The 15,800-nt window shown below is 46.1% G+C and overlaps 1 protein-coding gene across 2 annotated transcripts in view; it reads right to left on the minus strand.

Annotated features, from left to right (window-relative positions):
• Positions 1-15,800, minus strand: part of NCAPD2 (non-SMC condensin I complex subunit D2) — a 29,459-nt gene that overhangs the window by 7,875 nt on the left and 5,784 nt on the right. For both annotated transcript variants that reach the window (XM_082636834.1, XM_082636833.1), the window contains exons 3-17: positions 11,486-11,561; positions 11,138-11,196; positions 10,487-10,668; positions 10,038-10,180; positions 7,598-7,725; positions 7,402-7,525; positions 7,073-7,220; positions 5,674-5,871; positions 5,189-5,323; positions 5,005-5,092; positions 4,728-4,908; positions 3,034-3,158; positions 2,294-2,533; positions 1,820-1,994; positions 1,227-1,311 (exon numbers count right to left, since the gene is read on the minus strand). In XM_082636834.1, coding sequence (XP_082492960.1) covers positions 1,227-1,311; positions 1,820-1,994; positions 2,294-2,533; positions 3,034-3,158; positions 4,728-4,908; positions 5,005-5,092; positions 5,189-5,323; positions 5,674-5,871; positions 7,073-7,220; positions 7,402-7,525; positions 7,598-7,725; positions 10,038-10,180; positions 10,487-10,668; positions 11,138-11,196; positions 11,486-11,561 — 2,087 coding nt within the window. The remainder of the gene's footprint in view (positions 1-1,226; positions 1,312-1,819; positions 1,995-2,293; positions 2,534-3,033; positions 3,159-4,727; positions 4,909-5,004; positions 5,093-5,188; positions 5,324-5,673; positions 5,872-7,072; positions 7,221-7,401; positions 7,526-7,597; positions 7,726-10,037; positions 10,181-10,486; positions 10,669-11,137; positions 11,197-11,485; positions 11,562-15,800) is intronic.

Consider the following 15,800-nt stretch of genomic DNA (forward strand, 5'->3'; position numbering starts at 1 on the left):
AGTCACATACGCTTCAGACTTCACAGTCGCCTAATAGTTTATGTATCAGTCACTTGGTCCGACCTATTCTTCCTTTTAAAATTTATCTTCCATTAAAGTGCAATTCTACAGATTCTCCTCCCAGACCCCGTCACTGCGCATCTACAGCAGCCTCCAGGGACGTCCCTGTCCCTAGCCTCTGCTCCAGCCAGCCTGTATGCTGTGACCTCCCCAGGCGTCTATTTCATCACGCCACAGCTCTGCTCACCATGTAGAAATAGCTCTCCTTTGCCTGCTGTATGGGCTCCTGGCCAGCAGCCACTCTGCAAGGTCTCGGGCCAAGCGCCACCAGCAGGCTCTTCTTTCCCGCAGTGAGGAGAACGCTCCTCCCAGTGGACGCTGGTGGTCAGCCCCGCCTCTGCCTTCTGTCCTATAACCCGAACCCTTCAAAGCAGGTCCGCCTCACTAAAATGCTGCAGTCCCTGGCTGACGAGGCTCAGGTCCGAGACTCTTGAAAGGCATCCCGGGATCTTCCCGGTTTAGTTCCAACCCACATTTCCAGCTTCCTATCTTTTCCAGATGACAGTTTTGAGCCAGAACACAGTCGTCTTCATTCTACAATATAGGCAGTGCTCCTTCTTGGCTTTCTGTCTGAAACGTTTTCATTTCTTTAATTCTCTTTAACTCCCTCCTTTCTTTCATTCTCTAAATCCTACTCATCAAGACCCAAATTAAGTCCTGCCACCTTCAGGAAGCTTTTCCCTCGACTATTCCACCTCACACTGCTCTCTTTCCCACTCTACTCGTCAGTATGACATACCAGGTAAGAGTATGTTTTCTGGAACTCTTATGCCTGAGTTTGAATCTCAAACTTTGCTCCTAAGTAGCTGAAATTAGCCAACTTCTCTAAGATCTCTGTGCCTCAGATTTCTCATTGTAAAATGCTGATTATAGTATAACCTCCTAGGGCTGTTGTGAGGATTAGCAAATTAATACGAGCAAAGTGCTAAATACAGTACCTGGCGTAACGTGTTGTTATTATTATATTACTATCGCTACTATAACCCTTGCCTGGGCCACTTCGCAATCTGCAGCATTGCTCTAGAAATGTTTTGTGTTTGGGGCTGCCAACTAGACTTGAAAGCAAATAATCTTATACTTCTTTGCAGGGCTGAGTACGTTGCTGAACACACAGTAATCACTTACTAATACTTGCTGAATGAGTAAGTCAAAGTGAGGAGACTTACAATTTCCTCAAGACACTGAATGGTCCCAACTGAGGCGTCCACTAGCAGCAAAGAGAGATTGTGAATCAAAGTCTGGGCCTTGGCTCTGTGGGAACAGCAGAGATCAGGGGTCAATAAAAGACCAAGAAGTTGAACCTGGCAAACAGGTTACTAGGCAATCCCATCACAGTGTCAAATAATAAATAACTGCCTTAGACTCACAGATATAGAGAACTAGCGGTCAACAGTGGGGAGAGGGAAGTGGGAGGGACAATATAGGGGCAGGGGATTAAGAGGTTCAAACTGTTATGTATAAAGTAAGCTACAAGGATATACTGTACATAGGGAATATTTTATAACTATAAATGGAGTATAACCTTTAAAAGTAGTGAATTACTATATTGCACACGTATAACATTTAATATTGTACACATCAACTATACTTCAATAAAAAGAAAAACAAAAACAAACCAAGTAACTGCTTAGGACGGGTTTCACTGGCAGTTCAGCCCCACCCCGAGCCCATTACAGACCTAGTGCCTCTGGAGCTAGAACTCCCCTAGAAGGGTGCCCACCCCCCCACTCCTTCAGGAGGCGAGACACAGCCCATCTACCTGGCAGAGTCCCCCTTAGGGTTGAGGTAAAGTTGGCGGTAGGCGTTCAGCACAGCTTCCCGGACACCAGGCTCCTTTGACCAGATGAGAGGCAGCATGCGGCGCACCCCGAACAGGGCCTGGGGTACCCCAAATTGGAACACCATCACAAAGAATTCAATCACCTCCTGTACCACTGAGAGGACAGACACAAATGTCACCTATCTGCTTGGCAAAACTCCCCCAATACTTAAAGACGGAGCCTTTCTTAAGGTAGCAACATGCGAGCGGAGGCCTTCCTCCTTTTTCCCTGAGGATGCCAACTCCCCTAAATGCCCCGTGAAATACTGTATGCACACTCCGCAGGGCTACACAAAGCAAATTGAAGTAAGAATCCGGGCTTTTCAAAGGAGCGGACAGACATCAATAAAATACGGACAAGACTGGTTCTTCCAACTCCAAGACCCAGTCCTTGCAGAGGGGATGCCGGCGCACCTGTAGTTGTGTGTTCATACATCATCTTGCTTATGATGCCAATGGCCTCTGTGATCTTCAGGGAGAAGCTGTAGGCGTCCTGCAGATACTGCACCAGCATCTCCTGCTTCACCAGCTCATCGTTTTCCCTGCATTTCTCAGGCTCTGACACACTGGGCTTGTCTTTGCAGCCAGTCTCTCCTGGGCCCAAGTTCCCCGCAGCCCCCTGGGGATTCTTCTCCTGTGTGGGAGCTGCTGGGCCTAGAGTTACACATGGTATACGGGTATACCAAGGGTATACGGGGAAACCCAACAGCTCTAAACATCGCTGAAGATTTGTTTCTACAATAGGAAAGCTTTTTGTTTTTTTTGCCGTGCCGCGCTACTTGCGGGATCTTAGTTCCCTGACCAAGGATCAAACCTGTGCCCCCTGCAATGGAAATGCACAGTCCTAACCACTGGACCACTGGGGAATTCTCACTAGGAAAGTATAAATTTAGAATTTATTCTAAAATATGTTGGTTCATTTCTCAAAAAAGATTCCTCAAGTCCTCTACGGTTTGGAAATAACCCTTTATACCCTGTGACTATATCTTAGGCCCGTAGGCTGCTTCCATTCCAGAGCAGAAGCACCACTAACTCCCCTCTGGCCTCTTTCAGCACCAGGTTGCCAGCCAGGCCAGTGTCTGACATAAAGTGAATGGTCTATAAATACAGTTGAAGTGTCTTGTTTGCTGACTGAAGAAAGAAAAGGAATTTACCTTTGAAGATAGCTCCTAAGAGATTCAGGAATCTGGTCTCCTCTGACTCCTCTGGGTCCATGTGACAGAAGGGTTCAGAGTCCTGGAAGTGGCCTATGGCTTCTTTGGTGAGAATGATGGCCTGCCTGACAGAACATCACCTGTCACCAATCAGGCACCCATAAGAGTGTCACTGCAGCCTTGTGTCAGGGAGCCTGTGTCATGATTCCATCAAGAACCTAGACCTACTGGTAGAGAATTCTGTCACTTGTATAAAAAGGGGGAAAAATATGTAGATATGTTTGACTGTGTGACTACATATTATCTCTAGAAGGAGGCTCGCTAAGGGAAGGGAACTAACTGGCTGGAAAGCAGGCTTGAAAGGGATTTTTCATGGCACGTCCTTGTTCGAATTTTAAATACTGTACGATGTGAATATATTGTCTAATTACGAAAAAGTAGCTTCCTGCTTAAAAAAAAACAACCCCCCCCCAAAAAAACTCTGCTATTAAACTGTTACAAAGTTACGTTCTAACACGTTTAAATTTGTAACCGGAAGCCAGAACCTCAGCTGTTAAAAACTTCACCCGGCACCGGCTGCCAAGGATTGCTGAAGGACGAGGGGACATCTTTAAGGTGAGAAGCCTTTTCCTACCTCCTCAAGAGCATGCTTGCAGGCAGAGCAGGCTGCCTTTTATGCTTTAGCGAAGAGACACCAGAGAGACGTAGGGAGTCAGAGAGCCAACTAGCCACCCTCTCTTCAGCCTTTCTGAGCAGCCTAATTGGGTAAGAAGTAAACTAATGACTTGTGGCTGAGGTTTAAGAATACCTGGACAGCTATAACGCTTCTGTTGCCAAGGTGCTCCCAAGTTCTAGTCACAAAAATCTCTTCTCTAAGATCAGGATTCATACCAGGTTGATTTAAAAATTAAGGCACGATTGAGCACGTTTGTTATTATTTATCAGCTCACCCATTTTGGAATTAGAAAGCCACTAGAGATCTTATGACCTAATCAACTATTTTTTTTTTTTTTTTTTTCTTTTTGCGGTATGCGGGCCTCTCACTGTTGTGGCCTCCCCCGTTGCGGAGCACAGGCTCCGGATGCGCAGGCCCACCGGCCATGGCTCACGGGCCCAGCCGCTCCGCGGCATATGGGATCCTCCCAGACCGGGGCACGAACCCGTATCCCCTGCATCGGCAGGCGGACTCTCAACCACTTGCGCCACCAGGGAGGCCCCTAATCAACTATTTTTAAATACATAATGAAACTGAGGCCCAGAAAGTTTAAGTAACTTACTTTATAGAACTAGGATTATGCTTACAGGTCGCCTTCTTCAAATGAAGCGGGACTTTGGTCATATTTAATTATAACACGATTTACGCTTAGTTGTTTTAGTAGTTTCTTTAAACATTTGTAAAAGTAGAAAAGCATGCTTAATTGTAGACTTTGCCTTTAGCATAAATCTGGTGTTCAGACTATTACTGCAGTGAAAACACCTACCACCATCTGACGGCAGCATACCCTAAGTGCAGTTCATTTAAGAAACAACACTGTTAAAGAATGTACACACGTGTATTAACAGTCACTTTGCTGTAAAGCAGAAATTCGCACGACACCGTACATCGACTACACTTCAATTAAACCAATACTGTGTCTCACAGGCTGCCTCTGGCCCTCGCAGGTCACAAGGGAACGCCCCGTCCCCTCACAGACCTGTAGCCGGCTCTGGCCAGCAACCGACGGACACGTTCTGCCACCGCTCCCGCCGTCTCTGTTTCGCCAACCTCCTCAGGCATCCCCTCTCCTGCCTGGGGAAGCTTCAGCAGCTGCTGCAGGGTAGCCTTCAACTCTGGCAGCATGGCTTCCCACTCCTCCCCTGGGTCCAGCACTGCGGCTGAATGAGAAAGTCTCACTTGGACTCTTGCACTGAGTTTCCGGCTGCAAGGGGAAGGATGTCTGGGGTGAGAACTCCCCCGCGGCAACTACTCACAAGCAGCTGCAGCTTGTCTCTGGGCCCTCATCTCTTGTAATTTCTGGGTTTCCTTCTGTAGCGGTCCAGCAAGGTCAGTATCACTAAGCTACCAAGGTAAAAATGAACATCAGGGTCACTGAGCCATGGAATTTCACTATTTCCGTTTAATGCCTTCTCTTTTGGGTGGGCCCAGACTACTTACCTTGCAGGAAAAGGGATTATTGGCAAGAAAACTGGCCAGGAGCTGGATGGCATTTTTACAAACCAGCACCGACTTGTCTGCCAGACGGCCCACTGCTAAGGCCACCACTGCCTGGAATCGTGTCAGGGGCAGAGCCTATGTGGAACAGGAAGACAGGATCAGATCCCGCCCCACACCTTCCATTCTGCTCCAGATGATCATGCAGTACACTCTACATGAGCTAGCCACTCATTCTAAGGAAACTTTTCTACGGGATGTGAATAGCTGAAGAGGACTGTCTGTAGTGGTTAAGACATACTGTAGTCCTTAAATGGAGCCCAGAATCCTTGTCCTTGATAGAGGAAGGCCTTTATTACTGGTAGTAGAATCCTGAATTCTAGACTCTTCTTTGACATAGCTACTTTTCTTTTGACCCTGGATTCCTCTTTTCTTTGGCCTGTACATAGAGGGGTATGTGTATCTTTATCATGTCAAAGGCCACTCACCTTCTGCTGGACGATCCGGGTAAAGAGTTGCAAAACACGGCTCCGTACAAAGGAGCTGACGTCGTGGCCGTGGGCCTGCAAGGTGTCCAAGAACTGGTCTCGGGTGTCTCGGGCTGCCGCCTCCAGCTGATCCCCATTCAGAACCTGCAGCACCATCTCCGCCATGGCCGCCAGCACGGCGTTGCGCATCATGTAATTCTGAGAGGGATGTGAGGCTGGTATGGGCCTCTGCACCCCCATACTGACTGTCCTTTTCCTAAACTCTGTGCTCATCCAGGCACAAAGAAGGGGTAAGGCCTTTAGGCAAGGCTAAGCTTGCTTTTCTTAGCTCTGACTTTTTCTGGTCAACTGCCCAGCAGGTATTCGTCGACTCCTGAGGTCACTAGAAAAAGCTGAATCCCAGAAGGGCCTTGTCTGGTCAGAGGAGAATGTAGGGACAAAATAAACAAGAGCCCAGAGCAGTTTTTCCCCACAAGGCTCACCCAGGTAACCATGGTGGCAGCTGAATGTGAAATCACGTCCATCCACCAACACACGTTTGAAAAGCATTAATTACTACCCTTTGATCCTTACTGATAAACACCGCCTTTCCCTCACACTTCCCTTCCCACATCTTACTGACAGGGAAACAGAAACCAGCCCTAGTGTCAACCAAGTCCATTACAGAATCATGGAGAATAGTGTCTGGGGGTTTTGCCAGGCCAAGAGCCAGAGAATGGGGTCTTGCATAAAAAGTTATAGTACATTAGATGAACAGGCAGACTGTCTTTGTTCCTGCCATTCACCGAGGAGTGCCAGCATCAGTTTGGGAAGCAGTCAGGCTAACACTGAGGGATAAGACAGAAGATGTGGGTGGATCTGAGAACCAGGTGGGCAGGAAGGGGCTTCATCCTGAGGAATGGGTGGGACCCAGAATCACAGCTGAGTCACTCTCACTAGACCTAAGCTGTGGAACTGTCATCTCCCTTACCAGACCTGGGTGACACCAGTGTGATATTGAAATAGGATTAATAAGTGGCTCTTTATTTAATTCAATAAACTTCATCTGCTTCTCTATAGGAAGGAACTGCCACAGTGATTAACCTAGACAACTTGACTTCAGTGAAAGCTTCCTTCTTGTTAAGAAACAGCCTTTCAACAATGCACTTAAAACCTCTAGAAGGGCTTCCCTGGTGGCGCGGTGGTTGGGAGTCCACCTGCCGATGCAGGGGACGCGGGTTCTTGCCCCAGGAGGATCCCACATGCCGCGGAGCGGCTGGGCCCGTGAGCCATGGTCGCTGAGCCTGCGCGTCCGGAGCCTGTGCTCCGGAACGGGAGAGGCTACAGCAGTGAGAGGCCCGCGTATCACACACAAAAAAAAACCTCTAGAAAAACCTGAGATCCCCAGGGGACCACCTACCTCTCCATCCAGATGATCTAGTAGAATGCACATGCTGGACATCAGGATGGCCGGGACACGCTCCGCTAGTTCTGTCAGGAAGGCGGCGAAGCCCTTTGCCCCTGAAGGGTCCCGACTCAACTCCTGGGGACACTTCTGTCCAATCTCTCTACACAGGGGAATAAACATAGCCATAGCAGCATAACTTAATTACTCAGGTCCCAGTAAGGGAAGGTAAAGTTGGTATCTAATATCTGAAGGAATCTAATGTTACACAGAGAAGCAATTTCCAATCTTTATACTCTCCCTGAGGGAAATGAGAATTAGAAACTTAGAGAAGGAAGGGTCACCTTACAACCTCTCCTACTATGCTCTTCATTCCATAGTCAGTTGCCCACAGACTCACAGCTGCCACCAGAACAGATGCCAGGTGTTCAAAGTGCTGCAGCATCTGGATGATCTTCACAGTGGCACCTGTGGAAGTACTAGACGTGAGAAATCATGGGCAAAACGAAAAGGGTGGGGCAAAGCGGAGCGCTAACTTACTCAGCATGTGGTTATAACGTGTCAAGGCGACACCAAGCAGGTGTGTTATGGCTTCCCGGGTGCAGCGGTTCTTCTGGTGACTAATGGTGGGGTTCTCCAGGAGGCGGTAGCAGCAGCCAGTCACCAAACTGAGAAAAGGAAGAGTTGAGGTGGTGGCATCAGCGGTCTGGACCCAACTGCCCTGGTCTGGCCTCGTTCATTCCCTCTCCGCTGCCCCAGTCAGGGTCTTCTAGTTTTCTTTATTCTATCGCCTTCTACACCAAGTTGCTTTGCTTTGCTGACCCCCAGATAGATACTTCCTCCTTCTGGATTACCAACCTTCAACCAGTTATAATGTCTACACAGAAGCTGAATATGTGATAAAAGACAGGACAAAATCACCACTGACTTCTCATTGTTAAATGGCCAACGCAGTCCTCATCTTAGTTGACCTTTCAGCTGCATCTGACACAACTGGTCACTTCTTTCTCCTTGAAACATGCCTCATTTCGTACCAGGAGGCCAGACTCCCTTCTCAGTTTCTTCAGCTGGTTCTTCCTCCTCATCTCACTCTCCTGATGCTGGAGTGCCCCAAGGTACAGTACGTGGATTTCTGCTCTCTTCTGGCCATGCTTACTGATTTAGTGATCTCATTCAGTCGCATGGCTACAAATACCATTTATATAAATACATTATATTCCCAAATGTGTGCTCTAGCTTAGACTGCTCTCCTGTCTTCCTCCAGCTTTGTACATTCCACAACCAAATCTGACGTTACTTGGATGTCTAATAGGCACCTCCAGCTTTCTATGTCCAAAGCAGAACTTCTACTGTCCCCCCAAACACGCCCCCACAGCCTTGCCCGTTATTTCAGTTACTGGCAGCTCCATTCTTCCAAATGCTCAGGCGAAAACCCTGGGTGAGTCACCCTCGACCACACCCGCCCTCAAACCTCACACACATCTGTCAGCTCATCCCGCAGGCTCTCCTTAAAGAACAAGTACAGACTGCATCCACTTCTCCCCATCTCCACCGCCCTCTTGGGCCTAAGCAACTGTCATCTCTTGCCCAAGTAACCACCACAGCCTCCTTACTGGTCTCCCGCTTTCCTCCTTTCCCTCCAGAGTCTGTTTCAACACAACTGCCAGGATGACCTTGCTGAAGACAAGCCAGACCACCTCACTGCCCTGCTCGGAACCCGAGTGGCCCCATCTCACTCCGATAAATGCCAAACCGTGATGGCCTGTGAGGACCTGCAATTGGCTCCCTGCTGCCCCGACCTCACAGCCTACCCCTCACCCTGTCTCAGCTGCCAGCTCTGGCCTCAGTGCTATGACTTATATGTGCTCAACACACTCCCTGCTTTGTCCTTGCTGTTTCCTGCCCTTGCCCTCGCTCTCCCTCCAAATATCCTCACGGCTCTCATTACCTTCTCGAGCGCTTTGCTCCAATGTCACCATCTCAAAGAGGTCTTGCCAGAAGAGCTGATAAAGGTTACGACACTTTCCCATCAAACTTCCCACTCCCTCCACTATCTTTCTCCACAGTAATAAACTATAAGACATACTATATATTTTTACTTATTTAAAAAATTATCTTCTGATCTAAAATATAAACTCTAAGAGGGCAGAAACGCTGGTTTTCAGTGACTTTAATGACACCAGCCATGCACCTAGGAGATTCTCAGTAAATACTGTTTCATGAATGAATAAATGGCATTAAAGATGAGAAATTCAACGCAGTTTCTAATCTTCATTATCTACTTCTGAACAACTCAACGTAATGGGAATACTTCTATGTATCACAGACAGAACTGAGGGATGAAATGAAGTATTTAAAAGGCATATCTAGTAAAGCAAATGTGGTAAAATGATAACATTGTGGAGTCTGAAGGGTATAGAGGATTCTTTGTACTATTCTTGCAACTTTTCTGTAAATCTTAAATTATTTCAAAATAAAAAGTTAAAAAATTGAAACAAAACAAACAAACAAACAAAAAGTATATCTAGGGCTTCCCTGGTGGTGCAGTGGTTAAGAATCCACCTGCCAATGAAGGGGACATGGGTTCAATCCCTGGTCTGGGAAGATCCCACGTGCCGCAGAGCAACTAAGCCCATGTGCCACAACTACTAACCCTGCACTCTAGAGCCCATGCACCACAACTACAGAGCCTGCACACCAGAACTACTGAAGCCCATACGCCTAGAGCCCGTGCTCTGCAACAAGAGAAGCCACCGCAATGAGAAGCCCGTGCACTTCAACGAAGAGTAGCCCCTGCTCGCCGCAAGTGAAGAAAGCCCACGTGCAGCAATGAAGACCCAACGCAGTCATTCATTCATACGTATATATATGTGTATATATATATATATATATATATATATATATACATATATATAGCATATCTAGCAACAGAGCCCTCATTCCTCACAGCCAATATCACCTATAGCAATCAACTACCCACCTGACAAACTCCTCTTCGATTACTGAGTGACTCCACAGGTGACGGATGTCCAACTGGAGCAGCTGTGTTAAAAGCTGAAGAACTGGTTGCCTCTCTTCTTCCCAGTCAAAGCCATGGGTTGCCTTGGCCCGGGCTTTCCTACCCTAAAAAAGGATATACTTAAGAAAAAATAAGCCGAAAGGATCATGATCTGCTAGTCTGAGTGCCCAAACTATCCAGTATTGAGACAAGGTAGAAGGTAAGACGGAAGTATTACAAGTTCCAAAATATAAAAGAGCTGCTTGTCAGCAAAAGATACATTTGATACTTCTGAGTACCTCCTCATAAACCTTAAACATGGGTCAAGGGCAGAAAGGAAAAGATTCTCAGAATCACTGAATTCCATCTTTTCCACCAATTCCCGTATCTCCCCAGATCCCATATTAAGTGAGCCAGGAATAACAAATTACCTTCCCACCAAGGTCCAGGTCCATGAGGCTTGTCTGGCTGGTCATGGTCTCAAAGGATTCCAAGAGGCGTATCAGAGCATAGCAGTTCATCTTGAGGGCATTTAGGTGTGCGCTTCTATCTGACCCCCTCAAAGTTGCATCATCCAAGATGGCGGGAAGTTCCTGGGTGTGGCGGGATACCACTGTGAGGGGCAGGATCTGGAGTCAGTTTCATTCACTTTCCTCATACAACCCAATTTCAAAACCCCTAGCACTTGCAGCCATCAGATTACCAAAGATCTGTGTTTCATCTCTCAGTGGCTACAACACAAGCTAAGTCCTCTGGGACCCCTGACCCTGATATCCTGAACATGCCCTATCCCTACTCTCTCACTCCAGTTATCCCAATTTCTCTCTGGTAACAGGAAGAACTGCATCTATTGAAGAGAGGCAGTTCAAGAGTGGGAAGAATTTATTGTTGGTCTGCCCTTACAGTGAACACACATTAACTCTGTATTGCCCACCAAGATTACAGACCTATAGGTCAGAGGTCCCCGGGCTTAGCCAAACCAACTGAATCACCACAGCCTTGATATCATCATGTGGCAGGAAACAGTAAACAAACAAACAGCAACACACACCTTCCATCCCCTACCCCCGACCCATAAACACCTTTTATCAGGAATTCCAGAGTATCTTCCTTGAGGCCAGGGTCTATACTTCGAAAGTGACTATGAGGGAAAGAAAGTGCGGGGGGGTGAGACAGGAACCTGCAGAGCCCATTCTAATAGATCAGATCGAACCTGCGGAATCTAATACTTAAAAAAAAAAAAAAAACACGTGAAATTACTCGACTGAATAAATATGGTGGCAAGCTGGGGTAAATGATCATGAGTAGAAATATCAGCACCCAGAACCATTTATCAGTGAACTATAATTTGGAATTTCAGGACTAACATGCAAAGTTAGGGCAAATAGCCACCAGTTCTTTTTAAAGTATCAGAGGGGTACTTTACTTACTGCAGAATGCTGTAGATGGTATCAAAATGCTCCAGCATAGCCAGGGGCCCCTGAGCTCGAAAGGCAGCCTGAAATGCTATAAAGATGAAAGAAACTGATCAATACAGAGGGGACAGGCCTTTTTGGTAAGTTCTGTTCATGGCAGAAAATGGAGTTAATTGCTTTTCTTGGTAGAATCACAAAAGTAGACACTTCATTTCAATGTAAACTACTATTATAATAACATCTGACACTTTGTCCTGTTTTACAATTAAAGCCTTACTTGAGTTTTATTACCACATCTCTGAACTAGAGGAAGCAAACAGTACTGTACCTATTTTATGGGAAAATAAATTAAATGTCTGAGTAGTTATGTGACTTGTCCAACTGAGTAATGAACGCAAACTCAGGATCTTTTTTTTTTTTTTAATTTTGAAATTACAAAAGTAGCAGAAACAGTAGAGAGTTCCTGTACTTTTCACCCAGATAATGGTAACATCTTATATAACCATAGTACAAGGATCTATTCTAAACCAACAAATGAACATTAATTCAATGTTATTAACTGATCTACAGATCTTACTTGAATTTTGCCAGCTGTTCTATTTTTGTCCTTTTCCCAGACCAGGAGCCAACCTAGGACACCACAGTGCATTGATTTGTCATACCTTCTTAGTCTCCTCCAATTTTTGTCTTTCATGATCTTGACACTTGAAGTGTATTTGCCAGTTATTCTGTAGAATGTTCCTCACTTTGGGTTTGTCTGCTATTTTCTCATGATTAGATTGAGGTCATGCACTTTTGGCTAGATCACTGGGAAAGGGAGGATGGGTCCTTCCGATGCATCATACCCAGAAGTAGGTGATGTCACGTCTTATTACTAGCGATATTAACTTTGATCAGTTGGTAGTGTTTGCCTGGGTGTCTCCGCTGCAAAGTTACTATTTTCCCCTTTGCAACTAATAAGTATCTTGTGGGGAGATACTTCGAAAATCCTGTTTCTCACCACATTCTGCCCACTTATTTAAGCATCTATGGATGATTCCTGCCTGCCACAATTATTACTTTTACTAAATGGTGATTCGTCTGTTTCCATCATTCCTTTTATGCTTACTTAATGGGAATGCCAGGCTAAGTATGAGCTGTTACTTTCCCTTCATTTATGTATCCAATTATTTGTTTATAACAGAATGGGCTCATGAACGTTTCTTTTGTTCTGTGTTTTTTTTTTTTTTTGTGGTACTCAGGCCTCTCACTGCTTCGGCCTTTCCCGTTGCGGAGCACAGGCTCTGGACACGCAGGCCCAGCGGCCATGGCCCACGGGCTCAGCCGCTCCGCGGCATGCAGGATCCTCCCGGACCAGGGCACGAACCTGTGTCCCCTGCATTGGCAGGCGGACTCTCAACCACTGCGCCACCAGGGAAGCCCCTATTCTGTGTTTTAATCCATTCTGCTTCTTATTAATTTTGTTGCTCAGACTGTCCCATACTTGACCACCGGGAGCTCCTTCAACTTGGCCTGTGTCTGACATGCTTCCTTCACTCCTGTTCTCTTACTTTCCTGTACCACAAGATGTTCCAGGCTCATCTTGTACCTCCCCTGGCCCAGTCCTGGAATCAACCATTCTCACTGGAGTCCTGGTTTCTTTTATGAGAGAATGGTGTGTAGAAACCAAGTTCTAGGCCCTAGTTAAGGTCACTGCTGTTGGAGCTTTTAGGCCCTGTCAGTAGAGAAAAGCAGGATATACATATATGTAGGTATAAATGCACACACCCCTATATTTTTATCTCTCTGTGTATATATTAAAAACATAAGGTAAACACTTATATCTTTGCTTAATCCTAGTATACACATAAAACAGTTTCAGAATTGCTAACCCACACCCCTTTAAAAAATAGATTTACTAACTACCTTATGCTAATCGTGTAAAGTTCTTTTACACGGTTTACAGTCAAAATACTGGACTTCCCTGGTGGTCCAGTGGTTAAGACTCCGCACTTCCACCGCAGGGGGCACGGGTTCGATCCCTGGTCAGGCAAGATCCTGCATGCCACACAGCGCAGCCAAACAAAGCAAAACAAAAAACCCGAAATACTGGGTTTCCTAGTTACTTAGGTTAGTTATTTTCTTCTGCAATCCTTTAGTGTGATTATGTCAAACATCTGTAATACACTTAGGTTCATTTGTTACCACAGCTTTTCCTTGATTTATGATGGGGTTACATCTTGAAAAACCCCCTGTAAGTTGAAAACATTGTAAGTCACAAATTTAATACACCTAACCCACTGAATATCATAGCTTAGCCTAGCCTACCTTAAACGTGCTCAGAACACTTACATTAGCCTACAGTTGGGCAAAATCATCTAATACAAAGCCTATTTTATAATAAAGTGTTGAATATTTCTCATAATTTATTGAACACTGTACTGAAAGTGAAAAGCAGAACGGCTGTCTGGGTACAGGATGGCTCTAAGTGTACGGGTTGTTTACCCTGTGATTATGTGGCTGCCTGGGAGCTGCGCTTGCTGCCCAGCATCATGAGAAGAGTATCCTACTACCTACTGCTAACCCAGGAAGAGATAAAAATTCAACATTCAAAATATGGTTTCTACTGAATACATATTGCTTTTGCACCACCATAAAGCTGAAAAATCATAAGTTGAACCATCGTAAGCTGGGGGATATCTGTACTTGTATTACATTTTGAAAATTCAGCATTTGTTTTTTTTTGGGGGGGCTGCAGTTCCCTGACCAGGGATTGGACCTAGGCCACAGCAGTGAAAGCCTGAAATCCTAACCACTAGGCCACCAGGCAACTCCCTGAAAACCCAGCATCTTTTGATTCTCAAACTCAGTGCTCTTTTCATCTTCACTGTACTGCTTCTATATAAAAACTTCAGTATAAAAGGGAGTAGCAGCTAATTATGACTTACAACATGCAAGAGTAGCAAGGCAGTATGGGAGGTAATTTTTTTTTTTTCTGGCTGCGTTGGGTCTTTGTTGCTGCGTGTGGGCTTTCTCTAACTGCAGTGAGTGGGGGCCACTCTTCACTGTGGTGTGCAGGCTTCTCATTGCGGTGGCTTCTCTTGTTGTGGAGCACAGGCTCTAGGTGCATGGGCTTCAGTAGTTGTGGTGCAGGGGCTCAGTAGCTGCAGCACGTGGGCTCAGTAACTGCAGCATGCAGGCTCAGTAGTTGTGGCACGTGGGCCCTAGAGTGCGTGGGCTTCAGTAGTTGTGGTGCATGGGCTCAGTAGTTGCGGTGCACGGGCTCTAGGGCAGGGGGGCTTCAGTAGTCGTGATGTGCGGCCTCTAGAGCGCAGGCTCAGTAGTTGTGACGCGCGGGCTTAGTTGCTCCGCAGCATGTGGGATCTTCCCGGACCAGGGATCGCAGCGTGTCCCCTGCATTGGCAGGCGGATTCTTAACCACTGCACCACCAGGGAAGTCCCGGAATTAACTTTTGAACCAAGTTGTTTATCTAGCTCCTTCTGTGGATGGGGAGGGAAAGAATGCCACCGAATTCTTCTTTTCTGCACTAAGAAGTGGGTTTGCCTAGAAAGCAAAGCTTGAACCTTGTACTACATTATCACTGCTGGCTCACTGACCTGATTCATCAGATTGCAGTGCTATGCTGACCAACTACAACCTGGTCCACTGCGATGTTGAACAAACTAGTTTACTTCTCCAACTCCTACTGACTCCCTAGCGCTATACCCATAGCATGTTCCCCCCCTTCTTTATACCTCTTCTTATGCTTTGCCTCTCTTCTTTTAGCAGATGACTGCTTTCTACTTTACCAAAAAGAATGAGACCCAAAGCATGGGCTCCTTCATGTAATCCTGCCCCTCTGTCAACAAGTCATTCTGCCAACACCTTCCCATTCTTTGCTTCAGTCTCAAGTGAAAAGATTTTCTGTTCTAAAGCTAAGCTGTCTCACTGCCCCAAAGACTTGTCTCCTTTCTTTCACCTCTGGCTTCATCCTCTCTAGGGAATGCTCTTTTCCTGACAACGTGCTCAGGTCCCTACTTCTTTAGAACAAACAAACCAAAAATGATCAGTGCCTTTCATTTGACTTTGCTCTCATATCCCTTTAAAATTTTGTGTAATCTTTCTCAATTCCCTGAAACCTAGTTTCTGAGATTTACCAATCTAACAGCTATTCTCTCAAAGATTACCCATTGCCTATTTTTTATTACATCCAATGATTCTCTCCATTCACATCCCTCTTTACTTCTCCGAAGCATCACCCGCTGATCTAGTCTAGTCACCCTGTTTAGGTTTACATGTGCCTTGAACATTTACTAGGCTAAGCTACTTAGCTTACCAAGTCTCAGTTTC

This window comes from Mesoplodon mirus (genome assembly GCF_964341445.2).
Source record: "Mesoplodon mirus genome assembly, chromosome: 11".
Taxonomy (NCBI): domain Eukaryota; kingdom Metazoa; phylum Chordata; class Mammalia; order Artiodactyla; family Ziphiidae; genus Mesoplodon; species Mesoplodon mirus.